We start from the raw sequence: 27,560 nt of genomic DNA, 5'->3' as shown, positions 1-27,560 counted from the left end.
CACCCTTTTCTTCCTCTTCCTCCTTGTCTTCCTCCCTTTCACCTTCTTCCTCTTCTTCTTCCTTTTCTATCTCTTCTTTCTCCCTTTCCCCTTCCCTTTCTTTCTTCTTCCTCCTCCTTTTTTTTCTCCTCCTCTTCCTCTTCCCTCATAGTGAGTAATTTCTTCCCATCTCATTCTTTAAAAGGTGTCTATTTCAGATGATTCCAGAGTTGGGGTCTCCCATTCTCCAGGGCTCTAACATGAATTCCTGATCACAAACCCTACATAGTTACATAGAAATGATTTCTGCCCCTGCCCCTTACACAGACCCAATAACCCCCTAGTTGTTCATCACTAAATTAACTCTGATTGCTCAGTTTAAACCACTGGGCAATAAATTTCACTGTTCTCTTCACATCCTAAGTTGTTTCCATACAATTTTTTTTCTTTTAAGAAATTGCATCTTTCTATTCAGTTTATCTAGGACTATATTAAATATCCCAATGTCTATGAATCCTACCCAGTTGGTAATGATACATTAATTAAATATAGCACTTAATATAATAAAAGAAAGCACATGGTAGGGGGCCTTACAGTGTCTATTAGATAGTGAGCACCATCACTTCAGTTTGGCAGGCAACACTATCAAATATTTATCACTAAGGGCACATGGGCTCTAAGCATCCCCATGTTTCTGCATGTACAGAGAGTCTTTTACCAGGGGCATTCCTAAGGGTGTGAGCAAAGGACAGTCTTGAGAAATAAAATAGCATCACCCTTCACAGACAGTGATGAATTCCTAAGCTCCATACCCCTCCTGTGAAGCAGGCCATTACACAGGCATCTGTCCTTCAAGAGCCCTTTGTGCCACTTTCATGGAACTAAGGGCTAAGGGAAATTGACACAATATTCTGGCTATTGCTTCTGCCACGAATAATAAAGTCTTCGGTCTTTGAATCGTTAGGCTGGTGTCAGTACCCACCTGCTTGCCTCACAGTCTGCATAAGGATGCGACTTACATCATTGACATGCAATGGCGACAGAGAGCTGATGGCATTGCTGTTTATACATTTAGTTCATTCTTTTACAGGTAGCTTCTGGACAGACTTAAAGGATTCTTGGGATCTTCTACATGACTGTAGGGATAACTGAATAAAGATTACTGTGCTCTACCTTTCAGCTCAAATCAAAGTATACTGAATGGTGCCAACTTTTCTCTTTCTTCTATTATTGTTTAGCCTAATATTGTACATGAAATCATGGGATCAAACTCTATGTCAGGTATGGCACCATTAATATGTATTCTCCTACAATACTTGAGAGAGAGGTCTCACAGTCTACATCCTACAGCTAGGTAAACTGAGGCTGATAGAACATACATGGAACAAGGCCAACAGAGCAGATCAGATTGTCCTTATTAAAGTCTTGTTTTTCATTTTGCTCTGTGTTCCAGAGACCCAAATTTCTAATACAATTTTAGAACATGACCTACTGAACATATTCTATATAAATAATATTATTGGTTAAAACATTACTTTGTGGAAAGAAAAATGAACTCAGGTGTCTAGACATCAAGACTTCTCCTTTGTAGATCCATAAGTAATACTGCATTCTAAGGCCGTATGATTTAAGCAATGTTTAAATTATCATGACAAGTTATGATAAACATTAAATGATGTCACACATAACTTGTTTTTGAAGACAGCCATAATGATGTATCAGGCTGGAGGAATTTATTCTTCACAAATTCCGATGTAAGGAGAGGGAAATAGATATTAAAATTTAATAATTGGAATTACTGGAGAGACAGTTCATTCACTAAGGGCACAGGCTGCTCCCACATAGGTCCAGGGTTTCATTCCCAGCACCCACATGGCAGCTCACAACGGTTTGTAACTCGGTTTCCAGCACACCTGATGCCATCTCTGGCTCCTGAGAGTATCAGCTGTACATGTGGTATACAAACTTACATGCATAAAAACACCCACATGCAAATAAGTAATTTTTAATTTTTGATAATAGGTCCACCAACCTAAAAGCTGTCATTTGGAAGAGAATAGATATCTTATTTGAAAGGCACAGATATGGTTGTGTTTGCATGTAGTTGTAACTAGCAATTCTTACTCATTCATAACTCATTAATATTTCTCTCCAGATTTATTTCACCAATCCATTGTTCTTTTTGAAGGATGTCAGTGTAAATTTGTGTGTGTGTGTGTGTGTGTGTGTGTGCATGCATGAGCATGTGTATCTGGTTTTGTCTAGTGAAATAGTGGTGAGAGAAATATGGGAAGGAGCCAGGTGGTCATAGTCAACTGGTGTGCACACACTGGAACAAAAAGGAATGTTAATATAATATGGAGAACTATGGGAACTCCTTCCGTATGGCTATCAGAATTGGCTTGATCAAATGACCCTCTAGCTTATAATGGAAAAGACTGGCCTGTGTGCACGATCATGGTCTAAATACTGACCCCGAAAATGCACCTTCACTACAGGGTTAGTCAGCTTGACATTTCACCATACTCTAGTAGCCAATGCATGGCTCCTACTGCCTGTTGACTGAGTCCCTTCTCCTCCACTGCGATCCTTACGCCTTACCTCATGTGCAAGCACCCATGGCAGTCTCCCTGCTTCTATTTTTATCTCCCATATTTCACTCTCCCATCAAAGAGCAAGCCTGTCAGTAGAGTCCCGTGCTACAGGCACTTCTTACTATCTTTCAGTTAAAGGCGTACTCTCCCAGACATTCTGAACTCAGCGATGTTTGCCTCCACCTGGCTGCTTCAGTGTGCTCACCTGGGTCATCATGCAGTTCTGTACATGCCCTGCCTCGGCATCTTTGTGTAAGCTCTTCCTTCCACTTTTGAGTGGTCTTTGCCTAGATGCTAGCTGCTGTCCCACCCTTCCTACTTTAGATTCATCAATATTATCATTCATATCTTATATTCATAATCATGTCCACAAAGAGCTTGCTAACCATAGATTCTGTGGATGATATTGTCTGTACATTTTGTCCTAAGTCCTACATATTTACTGTAGTGTCATTGTTAATGCTAAGTCATAGGACATGAAAGTCCAGTGTGATGCTGGTCAGAGTAGCACATTGCCTGGGGCTGTTGCTGGTCAGTAGACAATTAGCTACAAGTCAGCAGCAGGTATAGTTTCCTCTTCCAGTTTGTTACAAGTCAAAAGAGCAAGCTTGTCTGTAATATTAAACACCAAATATCCATACATAGTATACCAGTCTTCAATCTCATCACTCAGGAGGCAGAGGTAGGCAGAGCTCTATGAGCATGAAGTCTGCCTTGTCCACAAAGTGAATACTGTCCCAGGCAATGCTACATAGTGAGTCCTTGTCTCACAAAACAAAACAAAACAAAACAAAACAAAACATCAAAAAAAGCAGAGTGAGTGCAAAAGCATATAATGTAGGTAGTCGATAATTTTCTAATTTTTCTTGATTGAGTCTCAACCCCAAATAGACCAAAATTATTACTGATAACTGTATTAATGTGTTAATACCAATCTATGCATACATTCTGTGGCTGATGGTATTTGTTTCACAGTAATTTTCTTTTCATTTGTGATGCTCTGACTGTAAGCCTAAATTTTTATGTTTGATGAGACTAATGCCTGAAAAATTAAGCTTGTCTGATGTGCCCTGTCTGGAATTAATGTCTTTCTATGAAGTTATGCCAATTGTGTTCTATAATTGCTCCTAGCCTGTGATGTCTGGGGCAAGGGATTGCTTTGTACTACAGCCTCTTGAGAATTTGTGCTGGGGACTGTGGTCCTTTCCCAGTGACCTAATTCCTTGTCCCACTGGGGTGATTTGATTCTATTTGTGTCTAGTACTCCAAGGTGAGGGCATCTGTTCCAGGAGGAGGGAAGCCCCTTGGTACTGTGCACTGTAGAGTTGGGAGAATCTAGGGAGATGATGGCGAGGTAATGATCAGGTCTTGGAATCATGGGAAAATCTCCAGCCCCTCCTGGTTTATATCTACATGTATCCTGCCCTAGGCCATGCACAGGTAGAAATCCATGTGGTAAATTTTGTTACCACATGGATTATATTTTATCCCCATATGTGTAAGGAGCAGCTTGAATGGCTCAGTACAAATGATCCAGACACTGAAGAGATGCGATAAAATCAGGGGACATTCCTCCCCACAGTACACAGAGGATGTACCATGTCCTCCCCCGTTTAAGTGGGCAGTTCAAGCCAATCTGAGTCTTAATACTATAGTACAACTCTCATGGAAATGAAAGTATTTCCACATGTGTGATGTGATCAGCAATCACCTGTACACATAACAGGAAGCTGAGAAGCTTGATCAGTGATGTCATAGCTCAAAACTGAAAACCTCAATCTCCTGTGTGGTGAAACTACAGCAAATGGAGCTACTGAGATGCTTAAAGGTATACTATAGACTATATCCGTATAGCTACATAGAACACATAACCCTCAAGAACAGTGGTGACCATACTACACTGTTCATTCGCTTGTAATCTGTATCATATTTCCCTGTTACTTTTAAACAAACTTCTTGTACTCATTATAAAAATAAATTACTGGACTCAACCTCGGGTGGGTGATCTAGAGGATCTGAGGAAGCCTTGTTACCAACGGAGGCAACAACACCATGAAGGCTCTCATCCCTGAAGGTCTCTCATTGACCCAGAGAGGAGAACACAAAGATATTGATGGTCTTGTCCAAAGCCAATGTGTGTACTTGTGCCTTGCCTCAACAGAAATCGTTTAAAGAAATAAAACATTAAAATAGGCTATATCAAAGTATGGATGTGTAAGTGGTTTTGTGTGCTCACACCAACCAGGTGATGTCAACACAACAATGGAATTTCCAATACCTTTCTCTGCACATGTTCCTACCACCACTCACACATATCCACAAGCTAGTGAATGCTGCCTCTTTCAGTGGGTTAGGGGTGCTGAGCAAAAAGGAATTGGTATTCTTGAGGCTGTGGTCACCCTCAGGCTCAGTACTTCATCCTGGGGTCATTTTCTTCTCTGAGAATGAGTTTGCTTCTGAGAGGTGATGATGGTCTTCATCTCAAAGAATTGATTGAAGAAAAAATGAGATGACACACATAAGAAAACTCTAACTTGACACCTGACATGCTCACCAGCCTGTGGTAGCCTCTGAAGGGATCTATAAAGATTTGGATGACAAAGATTGTAAGAGAAAGTGTCATCTCTACTTAATAGGGTCTCTTAAGCGTCCATGACCAGGACTCCACAAAGTCCACTGTCCTCATGCTGGGAGGTCTGAGCACAGCAAATCTCAGCTGCCTTGTGGAGAACTGACTCTAAGAATATTCTTGTAGCGGTAGTACCACTCCTGGGCATATACGCAGAGGATTCCCCAGCATGTAATTAACAACACATGCTCCACTATGTTCATAGCAGTCCTATTTATAATAGCAAGAAGCTGGAAAGAACCCAGATGGCCCTCAATGGAGGAATGGATACAGAAAATGTGGTATATTTACACAATGGGAATACTACGCAGCTATTAAAAACAATGAATTCATGAAATTCTTAAGACAAATGGGTGGAACTGGAAAATATCATCCTGAGTGAGGTGACCCAGTCACAAAAGAACACACATGGTATGCATTCATTGATAAGTGGATATCACCCCAGAAGCTTGGGATACCCAAGATACATTTTATATATCAAATGATGCCCAGGAAGGAGGAAGAACAAAGTATGGATTCTGGTCCTTTGTAGAAGGGGGAACAAAATACCCACAGAAGGAGATATAGAGACAAAGTGTGGAACAGAGTCTGAGGGAAAGACCATCCAGAGGCTACCCCATCCATGGATCCATCCCATATACAGTTACAAAACCCAGACACCATTATCGATGCCCACAAGTGCTTGCTGACCAGAGCTAGATATAGCTGTTATCCAGGAGGCTCTGCTAGTACATGAGAAATACAGAGGGAGATACCCTCAGCCAGCCATTGAACTGAGCACAGGGTCCCCAATGGAGGAGCCAGAGAAAGGACCCAAGGAGCTGAAGGGATTTGCAGCACCATAGGAGGAACAACAATATGAGTCACCCAGTACCCCCAGAGCTCCCAGGGACAAAAACCATCAACCAAAGAGTACACATGGAGTTACTCATGGCTCCAGACGCATAGGCAGCAGAGGATAGCCTTGTTAGACATCAAAGGGAGGAGAGGCCCTTGGTCTTGGAAAGGCTTGATGCCGTAGTGTAGAGGAATACCAGGACAGGGAAGCAGGGGTGGGTTGATTGGGGAACGGGAGAGGAGATGGCTTATGGGATTTTAGGGGGGGACCAGGAAAGGGGACAACATTTGAAGTAAATAAAGAATATATCTAATAAAAATAATAATAAGCATTAAAAAGAATCTGCTTGCGCCGCAATGCTGAGGACTCTTTGCACACCTGTCTTTTCCTTTTCTTTCTTTTTTTTCAGAGTCTCATTTTATGATAAGACCTCTCCTCCAGCCCCCAGGGCTGAGAAACTTAACAAAAGTAGTTAACTCCAGTTTCTGGGCCTTACTTCCTTTATCCAACAACAAGGGTATTAAGCTCTTGGAATTATGTGGCAAAAACAGTTCTGAGAGTTACAGGAACTAATAGTGCATATAATACTCTGGAAAAGGTATCTAAGAAGCATTTGCAGATGCTAGACAGGATGGAAACATCGAATTAGTTTCTGTGACTGTTTCCTTCTCTGCCAAGACCTTAAAGGTCAGGTGGCCTCAAGGCTCAACCATGGTGTCCTCTGTGTCTTCGCTGTAAAACCTCACTCTCTGGATAATCGGTTCTATTTCATGGCTTCAGATACCATGGGCCGAGGATTGCCCTCTTTACTGAACTGAACTCCTAATACCTTCTCCATCAGTTTCTGTACTTATAAGTCTCATGGATACCCTGAGCCTGATAAAGCTTGCAATTGAACTGCTAACCCCTTAGTCTTGGTGTCCTTCAAGCACAGACCTTCCCTCCTCACTTGAGGGCAAGTCTGTTCTTCTGCTCACTCAGCCTTGGGAATCAGCAAAGCCTCCTCCTCCTCCTCCTACACACACACACACACACACACAGACAGAGAGAGAGAGAGAGAGAGAGAGAGAGAGAGAGAGAGAGGCCATCTAGGAAGATCCTGCAGGCTCTGCATTCAGAATGTATCTTGGGACTTTACCCCTTTCCAGCTACCATCAGGATTTGTATGCAGTCTTCCTTGGTCTCTACACTGTGCCCCCTTCCTTGAAAAAGAGCAAAGGTCTTCACAGCCCCAAATACTACAAGCTCCCACCACGTAGTCTATGTTACTCTAACTACCCTACACTCCAGCCAAGAATACTTTGCTCAGGAAACAAGACGAACCACAGCACGTGTGCCTGGACTGTTCCTCAGCTTGGATAATGTGTTTACCTCCTGCTGGCAAATGGAATAATCCTCATCTTTCCCTTCTGCAAATATCAATTTAGAATTGTAACCTACCTCTGTCTAGGTTTCCCTCCCCATTCCTCATACCTGCCTCATCATTTATTAGATGGTATCTTCCCTCTTTATTTATTCCATGCATTACTACCAGGTTTCTCCCCTAACTTCTGACAAGAATGGAAGTTCTGCAAAGACAAGAACATTTTGCTCACAAAGAATCCTAAATTCTGGAAACAGTGCCTGCCACAGAACACAAGACACAACATATCTGCCGAATGAATATGCACAAATTACAATCTGAGAGCTTGGCATATTGGCGAAGTTGCTTACTGGTTCCCCACCACGTGCTGGGCTCACCATTCCCCTGCTCCAGGGAAAGCACCGTCAGCAGCCAGTACTTCCTGTCAAGTAGCTGTTGGAAGGTCATGGCTCACAACCATCACTTAGCAAGTACATTTATGAGGTCGGAGCGCAAGGCAAATGACAAGGATTAGAGTGCAGTTCATCAGTTTCCAGTGGCAAACTCTGCTCCTGAGCTGAGTTTCTTTAAATAACCGTTCCCTCTGTGGGGCCAAGTGACCAAATTGGATTCTTGTAACGCAAGAGTCCAGCATAATCCAGCACATGAACCCTGACAGGAAATATCATGTTACCCATCCGCATGGCTCCCAAAGCTTCAACGCACTTACGCAGTTCTGCGTCTACCCACAGCGTCCATCCGGGTAATCAGAACTTGCGTGTCTCCTGTGGAAGGGAGAGACTTTTCTAGAGAAAAGGTACACTCACCAGGATGAAGACAGTGAAGAATATAACGACAATAGCAGCTGTGATGAACAGCTTCTTTCGGGGAAACACTGTAGCAGGGAGGAGAAAGACCAGTGCAAAGCAGATGGCACCACGGAGCCCTCCGTAGGCTATGATGAACTGGTCCTTGAAGGTCAGCGGGATGGTCCGGAACCAGTTAATCACCTGAGTCAGGACAAAGACGCCTAGGGATAGAGAGCAGACTTCGTGAGTATGGACTGGGGATTCTGAGTCTCTGTGACCGTGGAAAGTGTTAAAAAAAAGACCCACGAGGCCCACCCACCCCCAACCCTGCCCCATGAACTGCAACCACTGGGGACTCTTGAGTTCAGTAAGGATAACATGTTTTCACCTATCATGATCAAAGACAAAAAGAGAGGCTAATTTTATTTGCAGTAAAAGCCTGGAAAAGATAAATGAACACAAAGAAAAGGGGAAGTCATAAAATAAAGGTGGGGTGAAAACAGAACAAGGTTAGGGAAAGAAGTCAGAGGGAAAAATGAAGGGAAGAGAGCAGGGAGTACATGAGGAAGAAGGGGAAGGGGAGGGGAGGGGTCGGGGAGGGGAGGGGGGGAGGGGAGGGGGAGGGGAGGGGGAAGGAGAGGGGGAGGGGAGGGGGAGGGAAGGGGGAGGGGAGGGGGAGGGGAGGGGGAGGGGAGGAGGAGGAAGAGAAGCTGAGAACAGGAGCAAGAGGAGGAGGAAGAGGAGAGGAGGAGGAAGAGGAGGGGGAGGAGACGGAGAAGAGAAAGAAGACAAAAAGAAGAAGATGAAAATGAAGAAGGTAAAGAAGAGGGAGGAGGAGAAGAAATGAAAATGAATAGGCAACAAAAGTAGACCGAGCTCCCCTGTGCCACTGTCACCGACTGTTCATGGAGCAAACGACTGTCCATTACCCAGTGCTCGCCAGATGAGGCAGAAGGCCAGGGTGAAGCAGACGAAAGCCCAGTTCCACTCATGGTTCTTCCCAACGGTAGACACGCCCATGAAGATGAAGATGAGGGTCTCGCTCACGCTGCTTAACATCTTCATGAAGTACTTGATGGTCGTGTAGGACTTCTGAGACACGTTCTCTTCCACGTACTTATTCATTGTCATGGCACAGGCCGTGATCCTAGGGTGACATGTGGCGTCAATGGAATCGTCGCCTCTCCCACAGTCAGAATGCCAGAGTTGGCTCCTAAACCCCAGACAATCACACTGCCTCCCGCTTGTCCGGACACCTAAATAAGGCCTCTACCTTCTGCTCATGGCCTGTGGGTTTTGTAAAGAAACAGGATTTGCATGCAAACTTAAAACCTTCACCCTCTCTGAAGGTCTTCAACACACATGGTGTGAAGCACCCTACTCTATCCGGCTTTCTAGTCCCTTCAGCCCACTTACTCCACACCCATGCTCTCTTTCCAACCCATGGTCACCATCACCATCGAAACTCTTTTGAGAATCCAAAATTTCAAATGTCTAAAATAATTTGAAACCCACTATTATCCCACAAAAGCAACTCTTCCACCTGTACATATTTTATTCCTATATTATCTAAAAAAAACTTGACTGCAAAATAGAACCCTACGCTCTCTCTGGTTGCAGTGGGGCCCTCTGATGCACTCTCCCTCACTGAACCCCTCTCCGTATGGCTGACTGGCTGTCATCCATGTTCTATTCTTCCTCAGGAACGTGTCTTGGACCCACTTACCACAATGCCTGCGTTCTAGGTGTCATCTCAACTAGTCTATTGGGTCTGTTTCCACAAAATTCAAAGTAGGCCCCAAGAATCCCTAAGTAAAAGAGTTTTTGTTTCTTTTCTCCAGCATCTCTAGCATTCTCACAATATTGGGGCCACGTGCTCCTTGCTCCAGTCTTGTGGTAGCAGAACTGACATGGCGTCTTGGCATATCTCAGAGAAAGATCAGATCAGACACATGCTGGCAAGGTGGACACTCATATTCCTTGTGCATTTCCCTCACTGGACTATCCATTTCCTATCCTTCCCTTGCTCCACCTGGCACATCTGGTCCACACTTCATACCTCGACTGCCCATCACCTGAAGAGCATGCCATGATCTTGAATATCATCTGTTGTGTGACACACAAGGGCATATCTTCCCAGAGTATCACCCCCTAACTAACTCAAATGCAACTGAAGGATGGAGTTGTTGTGTTATAACACACACCAGGTCCTGTATGAAGAGGCATGTTCCCCATTTAGTACCGAAGGACTTCATCATCATAAGGAGCTAAAGGGGAAACAGAGACAGACTTGATTCTGCTAAGCTGCCCCAACTTCCGCTGTGAGAGACCAAGCCATAAGACAACTAACTGCCAGGCACACTGTATTCGGTTCCAACCCGAGCCACACCAAAGCTGCCTGCACTGCCTTCTGCTTGTGTGCTGGCTTCCTTAACCCAGGACGTGTGTTTGTAAGGAAATTTTCCTCCTATGACATGGGACAGTTGAATATTACAAAACTGAGATGATCTGAGACCAGAGCCAGCAGAGAGCCACACGCCTGTGTCCTTGCAGCAAACAGACTCGTTCCTCACATAAACATTTTCATATTGTTTTTATATGAAAACAAAACAAATACTCCACCTTGGTGAGGATCCTGCATTTAGATACAATGCTACCGCCAGAACAAGAAAGTGTTTCTTTTGGATTTATATGGGTGAAGACAGTATAATTCATGCCCCTTCCAAAAGAAAGGGCAGCTTTTAAAATGAACTAATAAAACCGGGCAGCCACAAACATAGCCAAGCCTCTGCATAGCTGAGTTCTTATACAATACAGTTTCATGTTTGAAGAACCTTTCCTTGGAGCCAAGGACTGAGTAAACTCTCTGTATGGGTTATGTCAGCTAATCCTCATAACATGTTTATGAGGAAAGTTCTATTATCACCCCACACGTTTGGAGATGGGAGAACAAAAGGTGGACTCGAGATTTCACAGCTAGTAAACAGTGGTGCCCAAATGCTCATTCAGGAAGTCAGCGCTATTTTCCACCTGACCCTCACTCCTGGGAGTTCTCAGTGATCCCAGCGGTCTTATGGGTGGGAAGACTTCCACTTCCTGCCAAGCCTTGACCCCTCTACTCTCAAGAATAAGGCAATCTGTATTTGTCTCCTATGTCTACTGTAAGAAATTAGCACTCCAAGCTCTATTTGATCTTACTTGCATAAGTCAAAATCAAAAACCAAGGTGGTGATGGGAGCTGTGCTCCTTCTGGAAGCTTCTAAAGAGATTCTGTTCTGTTTGTGCTCTAACTTCTCAAGGCTGCTCACAATCTTTAGATTGCGGCCACGTCAGCCTGGCCCTAACATTCCCCTGATTCTGACGCTTAAGTCTTGTGATTATACCAAGGCCACAGGATCATTCATTGCTGCTTCCCCATCCCAATAACCTAACTGAATCACACTTGCAAAGTCCTATGTGTCTTATATGTAAGTTATTAGTAACTTCTATGACAGGATATAGAAGTCTTTGGGTACTGTACTCCTAGTTAATTGTGTCTCAGAAATCCAGCTGTTTTTCTTGATTTGGCATAATATGGCGGGAGTAACTATGGTTATATCGCAGGCGCCTACACACCAGGCAAACTCCCCCAGAGGAGCATCACCTGTAATATCCAGACAATGTCTCACTAGGTTGCTTAGGTTAGCCTTGAAGTTTCTCTAACGCCAGCCTTGGACTTGCAATTCTCCTGCCTCAGCCTCCTTTAGGTTGCTGAATTTACAGCCCCATAACCCCAGACTCAGATTTAACTTTTAAAATTAAATGTTTAGAAGTTAAGATTCCCTAGTACAAAATAAAGATGCAAAAGCTAAGCAAAAGTTCTAAGTTGTTTGGAATGCAGCCTATAGAGAAGAGAGAGGTCAGTGGTAAGGACAAAGGAGCTTCAATGTTGAAAGTAGAAAATTTGGATGTAACTTATAATGGCCTCATACTTCTTAAAATATTCTAATCCCATGGGCAGGATGCTTCGTGCTCAAGGAGATATGTAAATATATAAACAACTATGGAGAATAATGATTACCAAGTTCTTATTACTTAATTTTCCTCCATTACTTTTATTTTTAAAGGGAATCACCACCTGCTATTGAGTTAAATCTCTGTGGTGTTTTTCAGCCCAGCCTTAAGATATTCTCTTCTTGGCTTTCAAAGTTTTCACCCATCATTTGAAAAACTTTGGGGGGGGGCAGGAATAGGGCTGTGAGTGTGCTACCCATCCCCCCACCCGAATCATGAACACCATATTACTTAAGCAAGAAGTCAATGATGAAAGCAAAATTAATATTTAGTTCCTGATGGGAAGCAACTTGACAAACACCGATCATCCAGATATGATTGAAGATGTAGTCTGGACATAGGAATAAAGAGTGGATGACTTCTGTAATGCTGCATCACTCACATGACCGAGAGTGATGTCCATGCTGGCCAGACTGGACTGTAATGGAGCGGTTTCATTTCTGCATCGTTTCAGGAGGAGGAACGCATTGGGAGATGACTGCAGTCCTGGTACCCAGGAGCGCCTTGCTTGGGAGTACATGTTCATCTATAGTACTGTTGCGTGGAAGGGGCTGGAGAAAAGTTTCCAAATGTTGCTGTTCTTCTCTAACCACATAAACTTGTTGCCCATGGCCACTCAATCAAAGGGTGGAAGCTATTTCTCTACCACATAGATTTTGTTGCTCTGATGACTGCAGATCAAACCATGTCACAAGGACACAAAACAAGGAAGCTCCTCTTAAGGAGGTACAAAGAAACCAGTGTCATATGAACAGAGGAATTAAACCCTCTTAGCCTCTTCTCACAGGTCACAGTACAGAGCATATGGATTTTAACCACTGCAGTAAATCAGCTTTCCCTTCATTTCTCTACAGAATTGCAGGACACACATATAAAAAGCAGTGTCCAACTCTCCTTAGTTTCAAAGAAATATCTGACTCAGGTGTGTGTCCCTGGGTTTAGTGTGACAATGCCCACACCAAAAGAACAGTCTAACTAGAGCCTTCACATTTTAGGAAGTTCTAGTTGAATTTCCTAACTCCCATGTCATTAAAAAATATTGGCCTTTAGTATTCCCAGTGTGACTTGACTCTAGAGCTCTTTTCATTGAACTATCCCTTATTCCATGCATATTTAGCTCGCCCATCTGTAACAGTAGTCAATATGATTATTAATAGACATTTTATATCAACCACAATTCTCTGAGCCTCTACTGGTGAGAAATTCTGAGCTGTAGTCTATGAAGATTTATGAAGGCTACTAGGGCACAGATTCAGCCTCCAAAAGCTCCTAGTCTGAGGGAGAAATGGTCACTGCCGCCCAACACTGCAGGTGCTAGACACAAGAGCAGAAAGGTTGTGTGGGCATTGTCTTCATGACCGAATGCCATGACACTTGTGAATAGCAGCTGCGGCTGCTGCACAGGAACTTCTCGAAATCAAGCCAGTCTCTACTAAGCACGCAGTGGGAGGAGCTCATGAGACTTTGGTTGATGACTTCTCGGGGAGACAGATCAGTTTTCTCAGAGATTTAGTTCCTGGTGGGTTGTTCTTCCCTCAGTGGGTGGCCTTACACCCATGTGCATAAAGACCGCACTATATAGACTCTGGATTATTGTTTTCTATGTTTACTTAAAGAATCGGCCATGAAGTTTGGAGAAGGATATGGTGTTGGGAGCTACAGAAGGAAATGTAAGGGTGGGTGCGATCGGAACACACCATGTACACGTTATGAAATCCCCAAGGGTTAAATAATAATGTAAATCAAAAGAAAGAAGGCATTAGAAGTTTATGGAAGGATATTGTTAGTTGCCCCATAGAAGAGGGTGCATTTGTGCAGTTTTAAGCCATCAAGAATGAAAAATGGGAGGGAAGCAGAGCTTCTCTTCCCTGCCTGTGTTACTGCATTTTGAAGAGTCCCTGCAGATAATAAGATATGTTTTTAGCCCCTTACATAAAATGGCAGTATTTGAAGACAATCTAAGCATACTCCCTTGTACATTATAAACTGTCCCTGGATGGCTTATCATGCCTAACACAATGGGTAAGTGACCATCACCTTCATCTGGTACACGGTGCAGTGCATAGACAGGAGCTCACAGATGGACAAGCGTAACTTAAGGAAAGCACAGAAGGTTGGAAGAAAGAGGTTGGCATGCTGGAAAATCCTGGATGCCAGAGAAGAGTGGAATGGCAACCCTGAAAGATCAGAAATGACATCGTGATCTAGAAAAGGATAGTTAGGCATAACAATCATGAGTTTCTACCCGGCTCTGAAGGCAGGATGAGACACTGGGTTTTATATCTGTGAATGTAACTCTTTCCAGTCTCCATCATCTCTGCCCCATGTATATCTCCTAAGTCCACGAGAAATAAGAAAAACGTCCCCACTCTGTAAATGCCAGGCATCATCAATACATCTTGACTCAGTTATTACATGGATAAACTCTCAATAGTACTTTGACACGAGCTGAATTATACTCTAGACAAGAACCTTTGGAGGAGCGGCCCATAGACAGAGGACACATTTGGAAGGGCACAAGCCAAAAGGATGCAGATAATTGGTTTCCCTCGATAGCTTGTCATTTCATTTTCAAAACCCTTTCCAGCACCTGGACTATATAACACACCATGTTTTGACAGGTGTTAGGTTTCATCGTGAGAGACCACATAGAGGTCAGCTGTTTTGCTTTGTGATCATCTTACCTCGGTTTAACATAACTGTATGGTGATTACCACCAATTTAGAGATGGAAAAGTAAAAGCACTGTAATTAGTGGGTTTTGCAGTCACTGGCAATTGAGGTTTTCTTTATCCTTGCATTACATAAAATATAGCACAGGCAAAAATCATGCTAGCTAATACTACCCCAACAGGGTCTTCAAGGGTGAGACAGAGCTTCTACTTAAACAATCTGTCATTCAACCATCTGTGAATAGAAAATTCTTCCAGTGATTACCTTTGTCTGTAGGAGGCTACGATTCTGTCATAGCATCCCATGAAGCTAGCAGCCTTCTGTAGACTGCATTTTCCTTCTATCTCTATGTACTTTGAGAAAATATAGACTTGTATTAATTTCTGCTTAGCTTGGTCATGTACCTGAGTTGCTACCAAGTTCAGTTTCTTTGTCTAGATAGTCATGTTCATTAAAACCCAAGGGGATGAGCATCAGTATTGAAAGTAGGGGATGGAGGCAGATTTCTGGTTGTAAAGATAATGTGCATGCGCACGTGTACACACACATATAAATGTGTATATATGTTATAAAGATAATGCATGTATCATTTCTGTGCAGATGTGCATAGACATGCCTCTGTGTGTCTTTATAGGGGACATATCTATTATCTGGAAGTTTATAGGAATAAATGTATTTAAAAATAGAGTGGCCAATGTTCTAATTTCAATTTTGATCTTAACATTATGAGGTTCTTTCTAGAATCAGGGCTACTTTGGAGTGTTCTGGAAGAGAGACCATTGCATGGTTGATTTGCTAATTGTATCTCCCATGCCCAGTGCCACATGCAATCTTTCCTTGCCATACCCATGTGAAGGGATCCATTTTAATTTCTATGTTAAGAGCAGACCAAATTTTTCAGGCTCTTTGAAAATCTTTCTCAACGTTCTCCAGCTAGTCACTCAACGCCATAGTCCTGTGATTCCTTGTGGTTCGTTGAGTTTTGGACAATGACTTCTGATCCTTTGTGTGCTTCTACAGCTCGAAATCACATTTACATCAGGTCCCAACAAGTGATATGTAAGCAAGGAACTGAACTAAAGTTGAAATAAGTTGACTTGAAAGCATTTACAAAAGGTTAAGGAAGTGATACGGGGTTAGCATGGTACAAATTAGCATGGCACAAATATGCTGCATGTGGTACTAAAATATGTAAATAAAATCACAGGAATAACACAAAAAATCCTATATTTTCTATGTAAACCTTGCCAACATGAAGATATTTAGAGTCAAGCCTTGAAGTGATGAAGACCTGTTCAGTAGCTTTCTCTGTATTGTCTAAATCCAGATTTTATGGTGCCTCTAGGCACAGTGTATGGTCTCAGAAAAAGAATTCACTCATGTGAAGTAAACTAATTATTCCAGAGCATGAATTCACTATAGAGTGAGGTGTCTCTTCCAGGAAACCCAGCGACCAAGAGAAAGTGAGTTCGACATATTATAAAATGCAAATAAAAACTGTTTTCAGAGGAAAACTCAAGCATAAAAACTGAATGTCCTGTAAAATATGAAAAATGTGAATCATCTTAACGACTGAAAATGGTGGGTTACTCCTATAACCTTTTCCTCTCCCACAGACCCCGTATCACGTCTTCAACCTTTTGTAAATGCTTTCAAGTCAACTTATTCAACTTTAGTTCAGTTCCTTGCTTACGTATCACTTGTTGGGACCTGATGTAAATGTGATTTCGAGCTGTAGAAGTACACAAAGGATCAGAAGTCATTGTCCAAAACTCAACGAGCCATAAGGAATCACAGGACTATGGCGTTGAGTGACTAGCTGGAGAATGCTGAGAAAGATTTTCAAAGAGCCTGAAAAATTTGGTCTGCTCTTAACATAGAAATTAAAATGGAGTCCTCCACATGGCATGGCAAAGAAAGATTGCACGTGGCACTGGGCATGGGAGATGTCACACAAGACCCTTGCAACAACACTGTTAGGTACAAAGTACTTTCAAGGTTGCTCTTGTGTCCTGGAAACATGAGCTCAAGTGGCTGCTTCCTGGAGTCTCCTATGGCATGTGTGTTGGAAGAGAATGCCCGTTAGCCACAGAGTTAGTGGAAGCACTTGGGAAAACCGCAGGTGCCTTGCTTCATCCACGAGCGTCAGGATATCTGTATACAACGGTCGTCTACGTGATCTCTAAATGTGCCATCATTTTAAAGAAAGCAGGTGGGACACAGTCCGAGGGCTCAGGGAAGGGAAATGAGATGAACCGCCTTATTTAAACTTTTATTTGAAGGTGGGCCTAAAGGCTAACTCAGGATTTGAGGGCCACCATGTTTTAATTCTGTTTCCTAGTTATTCCCCCTTCTTCAGTCTCAACTAGGCATCTTCCTCCTGATAGCAGCTGCACATCCTCTCCTGAGGAGGTTCCTTAGCCCTTGAGGCAGCTGACCCTCTTAGTAGCCCTAAGGCTATGTGACCTTGACTTTTACTCCACAGGACAGTACGATGGTCAGTTACATGCAAATGAAACCCTTTGTTTTCATTGTAACATTTGCTGCTGTTTTCATTGTAACAGTAACAAATTTTTCTGCGGGGGTGGGGGGGGGGTGGGGTGGGGGGGGGAGGACGGGGGGGGGGGGAGGGGGGGGAAAGCACTGAATGGCTTTCAGGCTCGCAAGGGGCTAAGGAGAGAGATAGTCTTCTTCCCCTGTCAGAGTTCATTTCCTTGGAGACCCCCCAGTGCTCACCCTGGAGCCCCTCCCCCCTGCTTCCTCATCCTCTCAGAATGGTCTTCTTTTCATCAGGGAGAGCTCACCCCAAAGTGCCATCACTTCTCTCCTATTTTTAAAAAGTGATTGCCCCTCCCCTTGAAAACATGTAGTGAGAGTGCATTAGGTGGCTGTCCGGCCCAAGACAGCTATAAAACCATCGCCTTCTTGGCAACAGCCCTTGCTTTTTCATGACACAGAGTTGAATGAAATGATCATCATCGTTTCATCCATCACTTTTCCAAGCCACTACCCTTCTTTTGAAAGATTTCCTAATGGGAGCTGGCTGGAAGAATCTTCCTTACTTTCCAAGCAGCTGGGTTGCAGGCACATAAAACCTGATTTCTATGTGCAGTATGACTCAATGCTTCTGAGGTACCCAACCATGACGCAGAGGAAGGCAGGCAGTGTAGACAATGGGATGGTTTGGAGAGCAAGGGAGTCTCTGGTGTCATGTCCGCAATCATCCATTCAGGTCCTTGTAGGGGATTTACTTATTTGCATAATCCAGAAGCCCTCATTGTGTTTTATTCCGCATTTCTACTCCTCTTACTCACAGAGCTTTGCTCTCCTCTTTGAACTGGGCACCTGGTTACAAGAGCACCAGATGACTCAAGTTACCTCAAATAGCTTCAGATTAAGTGTGAGGACGTGTGGGAAGGCAGGCTTGGCCACTTGGCCAGTTCTCTTGGGAAGAGTGAAAACTCGGAACTTTGATTGAGGCAAAGTAAGTGGCACAGAGAGAGAGGTGAGCTTTGGCGTGAGGAGGAACTTCAGGTGGCTGCTCACCATGGGACACAGCTTATCCTCAGGATCACCCCGGCCATGGCCTCTGTCCATGGCAGAGGACAAATGAGAAACAAACTGAGGTCTTTAAATCAAGGTGAGGTAATCGCCTTCAGGTGCCCAGTAGGTCACAGGAAGACCACACCTTGACCCTGTGTTAGATGGATGTCTATCAGTAGAAACATGTGATACGTAACCTAAAGGAAGAGATGCTGCTTTTGGTCCACAGATTCAGTCATGAGTCACCTGGCCCTCTGGCTTTGGGTCTGTGGGAAAGTAGAGCAGTATGTGTCAGAGGCGCTGCCTTATGGTGGCTGAGAAATGAAGTAGGCACGTGTCCCAGAATTCTCTTCAGGAGCACACCCCAGATGATGTAATTTCCTTTCACTAAGCCCCACCTACAAAAGGGCTCGCTACCTCCTACAGGTTGACAACAAAGCCTTCAGCAGACTGGTTTTAGGGAGTCCTTTAAGATTCCAACTATGACACCCTTGGATTTGAATACCTTACTCTAACTTGTTTAATGTTGTACAAGTAAATCCTTTGCATTTTGTTCTGTGGTTTAAACTATTTACTTAGAGTCAAGCAATCAGTAACAAAATGAAGTCAAACATTATTCTAGTTATAAAGTGACTGTCACTTCATTATCAATTTACAAAAAAAGAACAGTTTTGGAAAAAAGATAATGACTTCGTAGCAATAAATCAATAAACTTTACTTATAATTCATGATCTTGTTTTAGAATTTGGATTAAATGTTAATAGAAAGCAATGTGGTTTTCTTTAACTCAGCATTCTTGAAACAGAAGTCAACAGTGATGTTACAAATCTTTTCTTTAAAAAGATGTAAACATAGGAAAAGAAACCTTCCAACAGTAGTGGTAGCAGCACTGTCTAATTAACTTAGCAGGCAAATATCACTATATTTTTTTCTTTGCAGAATTTCCAGTCACACCCCATATCTGCCCTAGTGTTGATAATAAAGGAGCCCAGCAGAGTAACCAGGTCCTGCCAGGAAAATGGCGTCAGTGATGTGCTCATTTAGACAAATGTCACCATGGGAAAGTACTGATTTTCTTAAGTTGGACAGGCAGAGTGTTTATTGTTTATTTGAGTCATCCTACCGATGCATTCTGGGAAACTACAGTCATCCCCACACCAGGGTGGGCTGCCCGCAGAATCAGAAGTGTGCTCGGAGGCAAGGAAGGCTGCCCATCAGCTTTAAAGCCCAGCCTTGATTATCTTCAATGCTGGGCTACACTAATCATTTCCCAGCCATCTATAAAGAAGATGAAAACAAGAACAATGCCCTTTCCTTGTTTTGGGCTTTTGTTTCAGGATATCAATTCTGTAGGCCAGGTTGTGCTCCAACTCATGGTGGTCCTTTCAAATGCTCCTCTTTCTAAGAAGAGGAGGCAACCCAATGTATTTTTAATATTGAAAGTTATACAGCTTTACAAGTCAATTTCACAAAAATAGCTGCTAGCTCAGGCTACAGACTCTGGTTCCTTTCGCTGATTTTTACCGGAGTCACAAGCTCCACCCAGAGAGAGCTGCAGTCCAGATGGAATGTTGAAGCTATTTATATCTAAACCCCCAAGAGGTTTCTAACGGATGCAGAGACCATGGAAGGTTGCTGAATACTGGCTGACTCCCTATGGCTTGTTCAGTTTGCTTGCTTATATAACCCAGGACCACCTGTCCATGAGAGGCACTGCCCACAGTGGGCTTGGCCTCCTTTATCAATCAAATGAATCAATCATCCAGAAACTGTCCCACCACTATGCCCACAAGCCACGCTGATAGAGGCAATGCTCCAACTGGGGTTCCTTAGTCCCACACAACTTAGCACACATGCATACAAATTGGTGATTTTCATAGCCAAAATTGCTAAATATCATGATTTTTAACATCCAATTAAAATAAAAGGCACTAATGAAGTTTCCTATAATTGTTTTCTTTTTACTACTGATAACAAAGATTTCCTCTTAGGGTACTACTTAATTTCTGCTAACTGCATGTCTCTTGTTCAAAAGCCATGTGTAGGTGATAACCACCCTATGAGACAGGCTACAAGGAAAAACTAATATCATATAAATTCTGTTATTCATCAGCTGACTCCAAGTAAACAACTAAAACCACAGAAATAAATACAAAAGAGTTCTTAACTTACCTACATAATTCTGGGCTATCCCATTTCAAATTCCCTCTTAAAATATGCTTACCCTGTTGTTGAAGCTAACTTGGGCAAGGGCTAATAAAAGATAATAAGCTTTTTCTTTATTTCTTTGTTTTCTCTTTTCCCTAAAGTTTTCCAGATGGTTGTAGTACTTTTTTTTTTTTTACTTTGCTACTGTCTGGCCGATTTGCTGCCTGATTTTGACATAATTTCTACTGTTTGCCAATTTCTACTGCATACCTAACTGTACTTGCTTAGTCATACCTGATTTCAAAGAGCTTGGTCATGACCAGGTATGATATCTGTGAAGGGATAAACCATGGCTGAAATACAATTAGTGCTTCTTGAATGTTAAAACGCACAGTAACCCAGGAAGAGGTGCAAGGCCATGACGTCAGAGATCTTGGGGTCCAGGCTTGGTCTCTGTGTCCTTCTATCCAGCTCTGTCTATCTGCGGGTAGATAGATGCTCAAGATGCTTCCTGTATCTAAAATAATTGTGGTACCTTGTGCAATGTGTTATGTGTGCCCTGTGGCTCCTGTGATTTCCTAGGTTTTTACATTTTTTGACAGCAGCAGTGAGAGACCCACTCACTCTATCAGGGAGGAAGATGACTTTATACCTATGAGTCTCGAGCTGAGAAGCTCCCGAATGCTGAAAAGCATGGTGAGGGATGAGCTGAGGGCAACGGAGCGCACAGCCACCCTTCCCTAGAAAGTGCCACGCCCTAGTTCATCATTTGAACCAGCAGCAAAGCCCACAGCACCCAAAACTCCTCCAACATGGTTCTTCACACTCCAGATCTGATGCAAATGGACAAATCACACATTTCTCTCAATTAGTTCCACCTAAAGTTGAAGTAGCTAAAACCCACATTACTACAGCCTTTCAGGACCTTGATCTGCTCAGTGTTTCCCCTTTTGTGAATGAAGGGTGTTCTTTGCCAACATCCTATGTCCCTGGTTCCTTAGAAGCCTTTTGAAGACTTAATAAAGGAACTCAGACTCAGTACAGCATAGAAAACATATAAGCTTTCTCAGTCCTCTCAAAGTGTTAAACAGAGGGTGGTTGCCAGGCCTACAAAGGAAAACCTGAGGAGAGAAGAGGCTGCTTGCTGCAGCAGGGACAACCCCAGCCACATGCTGGACCAGCACCCTCCAAGGCAAATATTCTAGAAACATCTGCATTCCAGAACTTCCATTTCCTTTCTTTTTCATTTTTCTTCTCTCTTCCCCATTTTTCTTAACATGGACTGGCCTGGTTCGGCCTCTAGAGAACCAGAGTACAGCTATAAATACCCACCAAGACAGCCTGCAGCCAAATAGGGCCATAATGTACACATCCAATAAATGATGCTAAGCAGCTACCATTTCCTACCTTCTTTGCAATAAATCTGGCACAATAGTTGAACAACAAATAGAAAATATTTAGGAAGTCCTTCAAAGGAGAAACTCTAAGGAATTATTTTCCTTTTAGAAAATGAAGAAAACCCAAACATCCAACTCTCTTCTCTGAAGAAATGAGGCATTTCTGAAATTCCTGGAGACTGGGGGTGGGTGGGTGGGGGTAAGAAGCCATCCTTTTCCTGTGCTTATATACAGAATAAAGTACAATAGAGGCCAAGTACCTCTCTGCAGTATAACATGTTTATCTGTCCCCAGGGGGTTGTGTGTGGTACAAGCTGGGAACCAGAACCTGGAATCCAAAGGGAGATAACTTCCATGAAAGGTCGTTTTTTTAATGGATTTTATTTTGGGGAGAGTGAAAGCATCAGTGAGGACCCTCAAGAAAAGAAGGTAGAATTCCCCATCACCTGGGCAGCTACCATGGGTGTGTGCTGACAAAGTTCAAAGCATATGCATGAAGCCACAAGAATTTCTGATTCCTAAAAGAACTGTTAGTTGCCTCCCTGTCTCTTCAACGGTGCTTTGATAATGAAAAGTGTCCAGAACTGTTGATATATAGCACCTTTTGTGTAGAGGGTCATATGAAAACCTTCCCATTATTTTAAGCCTAGTGTCATGGAAAGAAAACTTGGAACCATCTAGACAAAGATGCATCTCTCTCTCTCTCTCTCTCTCTCTCTCTCTCTCTCTCTCTCTCTTACACACACATACACACACTCATACTCAAACTCACACAGACACACACAGAGAAATACACATATATACACACACAAACAAATGTGGACACACACATATATATACATACAAGCACACACAGAAACACAGATATATACACACAAAAATATATACACAGACACACACATATAGGCATACATATTCACACACACATGGACATACATATACACACACATACAAACACACACATACACACACTGACAAAAATGCACACATACACACACCCCTCAATCCCACCTGAAAATACAGAGGTATATAGGCAGATATGATGCTTTCACATTCAGTGAAACACCACAAAAGGGGAATCCAAATCTGAATCTAAGAATGGCCAGGGAAGGTCAGAAAACAGCTATACCTCCATCACATAGTGTTTGATTTTGTTGTCTTGAGTGGATATTAAACTACAGTCTCACGACAGTAAGCAGCAGAAATAAACCTTCTGAATGCCCAGAGCACACTTGCCTCAGTTGTCTCACTATAATCAATTCACAAATTCAACTTTCCACCCCAAAAGTCTGGGTTTTATTTCAGCCTAAAGCCAAGTCTTTTGTTCTACAAAGCAAGTTTCTTTCCAAGCAGACCCTTGTGTTGACTACCTGATCATTCCACAAGCTCATTCCAGGATTAGTTTTCTAAGAGTTCAGCTAAGGTCAAACTCCTGGACCAAAAGCCAGAGTCCACAAAGGCAAAATGAGGAGAGAAATAATGGAAGATGTTAGGAGAGAGACAGAAAGGCTGTAAGGCAGAAGTTTCCTAAATAGTAAGGAAGTCCTTAGGAAAAAGTGCAGACTCTGAAATCACCTGGTAACCCTCCTGCCTATTTGCCTTCCTGGGACAACAGTCTCTTCTCATCTCAGCAAACAATAGAGAGAACTCAGCCTGTTCAGCATCCTCGACATCTTAAGTCCCATTAAACTTAGAATTTGTTTTTAATGATAAGAGTCTAGGTAACAGAAGAATGAGAATAATTTCTAAGGTCAGTGCAATTTAAGTTCAATAGACTTTCTTAGTTCCATAAGGAGAGTCTGGATGAATACTCATGATATGGATATGTAGTGTACCCTGACCAGTATGCAAGGGATATCAGTAACAACAGCTTGGACTTTCATACATTGAACCTCACGGAGAGTGCCTGCAAATGCACCCGTGAATCTACTCCACAGAAGCACCATATCTGCTCCATGCTGACCACACTGCTGTAGAACATAAAAGAATCATTGCATTGATGTAAATACACCCACCCTTCCATCTACCATCAGAGGATAATGGCTGTACATGGGAGCTTTAATCTCTTGATATCCCCTCTTTAATAGTTCTTTTATTATTTTTGTTACAATGTAGATGTGGTAGTTTGAATGAGATGTCCTCTATAAGTTTGAGGTTGGATACTTGGTCTCCAGTTGGTGGTGATTTGGGGAGGATTAAGCCCGATGTACTCCAGGACTCCCTAACATTGTCCCCACAGCCACTTCCTCCCTCACCCAACTTCTCCATCTTTCAGCGTCTTCGGAGATCCCCATCTCTACTCTCAAACGTTGTACAAAATGACTGATTATTGATGGCTGCTTTGAGCATTTTAAACATGTTATATACACAGTCCAGAGATGGATTCTGCAATCAAAGGTTCTTATAAACCTGTTTCTAGACCTTCTAGAACTAGACACAGCAAGCCCACACTCCATTGCAGACCCTGTAACCAGCTTGATCATATGTTTTCCATGATTCTGCTCACACAACAGTGTCTGAGGACACTGGAAGTCACACCGTGATATGAATAGCAACCAGGAACGTTTCATTACTGGGTCAAACTGGATTAATATGTTGCTTTATTTAGGTTCTCTTTGAAAGGGAAAACCACCCAACCTTTAACTCGTGGCTTTTATGACCGTGAGTTCAGCTTCTTCCCTTTGCCTCTTTGACCCACAGACTCCAGCTGCTTCTGAAATGAATGTATTGCCAGAAGGCATGACCTCAAATGCTTTTCAATCCAGGTCCCATCCACAACAGGTCAGGGGGAAAACTGCAGAAGGAAGTAGGCCTAGACTGCACAGCAAATTCTAAATAGATTCCCACACCCTGACACACAGACTACAGTTTGTAGGGTGCAGCTCAAGGTCAAAGCAAAACCGAGGTTGGAATTCTACTATTCTGTACTATGGTGTTGTTCACTGGCCCGAGGAAAAATGCAACCATCAAATAATGGCATCATTTGGGTAAAACTCTCCATTGACTAGCTTTCTTCAGAGTAACACCCTGAAGACCAGTGTGATCCAAACACTACCAATCTGCAACTTACAAGGACAAGATTTTAAAAGCCTTCCTCTCAGTGACAAAAACAGTAATTATTGCTTATTTATTATTTATATAAAACTATGTAATGTTATATAATTGTTATTTTATAAATAACATGTTATTTTATAAATAATTTTAACTTATAAAATTATTTATTTCAAAATAATTTAAACTCCTCATCAAAGAAATTTAAGTTCCATATTTCAAATAATCTATTTTAAAATCTATGTATTAAAAATCCATTCAAATTTATCCTGAAATTATAGAATCTTATATCCATTGTATCCTGTATTAAATGGGTTTAAACTCTTACCAACAAACCTACTTTGTGTAAGATCATTTAATTGGACACACAAAAACAGCTCTAGAACACCACGAGCAGTTTCGATGACACAACCTTGCTGGAATATTTTGCAGCCTCCCTCTAGAAGCACGGGGATTAGACTCAAAATGTTGGTGTCTGGTCCAGATCAACAATCAAGTTCATGGTTATACTACATAGGAAACTCAAGAGTTAATTTTATCACCTTTTTCATTAGCATACATTTGGATAGTAGATACCTTCATTTCAGTGTAACAAAAGGTTTTCTAGAAATCAAATTCTAGTTGTTCTCAGGACAAGAAAATCTAGTCAACTTAATATCTTAGAGTGCTGGAGTTCAACAAAATGTAGGAATCAGGGGCTGTGAGTGGTGAGTCACTTACGCCATGATTCCCGAAAGGTGGAACATTTCAGCAGTGATGTAGGACAAGTAGCTGTACAGGAAGACAAAGAGCGGCTCAATGACCCGGATGTTGTGCGTGAAACGAGTGGTGAACGCTGCTATGAATCCCAGGAGGATGCCAATCAGCACCCCGCCAATCCCCACTACGAAGAAGTTAGCGATGCCAGCAAACACGTCTACGGTCTGGATGGTTTTCATCTGGCAGAAGGACTTGAACAAGTTGTACAGGACCTGGGGGAGATGAGAAAGCACATTGTCAACCCCCTGGGGCTGGAGACAGGTCAGGGTTAAAGTGCTTATCACACAAGCTTGAGGTTCAAAGCTTGAATTCCCAGCACCCTTGCAAATTCTGAGTTGGCACGGAGGCCTGCTTGTAAGCTCAGAAGGCAGCGGCCATTATCAAACTCAGGGTCCAGCTTTGAGATCTTGCCTCAGTAAAAAGAGTGGAGAATGATGGAGGAAAACTCTCAGTGTTAATCTTGGGCCTCCACATGCACACACACATAGACGAACATACATATGTACACACATGCATACATACATACACAAACACACACACACACACACACCACATGCATACACATGAAAAAACATAAAAATATTCCTCCTAGTTTTCCCTATGATCACCTTGGATACAGACAAAATCATTGAAGATTTTATCAATGTCAAGGGAAAATATTGTGTAGTTATTTGCCACATATAGTAATATTCTGGATTTCAATAAACAAAATCCTTGATGAAAAGTATCTTGGTGTCTTTTCAAATAAATACTTTGAGAAGTAAAGAAGAACAGCACTCATATTATTCCTAAATCATTATTTTTTTTTCCAGCTACTGCCTGGAAAGATATTCACAAATTCGTGTTTGCCATACCTGCTCATAAGTCATTACTCAGAAGTCGTATGTCACAGGGAAACATATCAGCCTGCTGTGAAAATGCACTTATCTTACAAGGTCCTATCACAGAACTGTAACAGGGAGGGGCACGCCCTTCGGTGCGTGTACCTCACTGAAGAGTTCCTCCTTCCAGCAAACTCGTCTTTACTCCATATCCCACAGTCTAGTTCCACTCACGTATCATACCTAATATCATGTAAAGGCCTGAGGATGTTTCTTAAGGAGGTCATCTATACATGATATGTGATCATGTGTGGTGTAAACGTGTAGCTTCACACACTTTATGCCTCTAAAGTAATGGGACTGCTCTTGTTTGTATTTTAGAAGTCTTGATTTAAATAGACTTCAAGAGTGCTACTCCGTGTTCAGTGGGTAATGTGTTTTCACCTGTGTGGGGGAGCCCCAGTGTTACATCCGACAACATATTTTCACCTGCATATGGAAGCCCCAGCGCTATATGGGAAGGGATGGACTGACTTTGAAGCCTCGTTGCTTTTTCCCACGGAATCAGAGACATGTTCAACTCAAACCAGTCTTCTGTACTGTTTTCACTGTGGAATTCAACATTCAGAATTTTTAAAAGCCAGCTTCAGAGGGCACTGCAGACAAGGGCCTGAGATGTACCTTCATTTGGCACTCTGAACGTGAAAATCAATCAAGTTTAAAAAAAAAATCAAATGACACAAAATGTCAGAGTAGAAGTTTCCTGACCTGGATGAAGTGTTGAAGATTTGACATGAGCTCACGCACCAGCCGCCCCCTGGAAAGCGTTGTCCAGCACTTCTGCACCACTGACTCAATCTCAGCCATTGACAAATTCTACTACCTCACAGGCTTGACATAAGGATGTTTTCTCCTTTCTTCTGGA

General features: G+C 42.6%; 1 protein-coding gene across 1 annotated transcript in view; it reads right to left on the bottom strand.

Annotated features, from left to right (window-relative positions):
• Positions 1–27,560, bottom strand: part of Slc9a2 (solute carrier family 9 member A2) — an 82,467-nt gene that overhangs the window by 18,898 nt on the left and 36,009 nt on the right. The window contains exons 3-5 of the mRNA XM_052193547.1: positions 25,776–26,026; positions 9,121–9,338; positions 8,210–8,412 (exon numbers count right to left, since the gene is read on the bottom strand). Of these exons, the coding sequence (XP_052049507.1) occupies positions 8,210–8,412; positions 9,121–9,338; positions 25,776–26,026 (672 nt within the window). The remainder of the gene's footprint in view (positions 1–8,209; positions 8,413–9,120; positions 9,339–25,775; positions 26,027–27,560) is intronic.

The sequence above is a fragment of the Apodemus sylvaticus genome, chromosome 9, assembly GCF_947179515.1.
Source record: "Apodemus sylvaticus chromosome 9, mApoSyl1.1, whole genome shotgun sequence".
NCBI lineage: Eukaryota > Metazoa > Chordata > Mammalia > Rodentia > Muridae > Apodemus > Apodemus sylvaticus.
The sequence above is the reverse complement of the archived record's forward strand: the minus strand, read 5'-3'. Positions and strand labels throughout refer to the sequence as shown.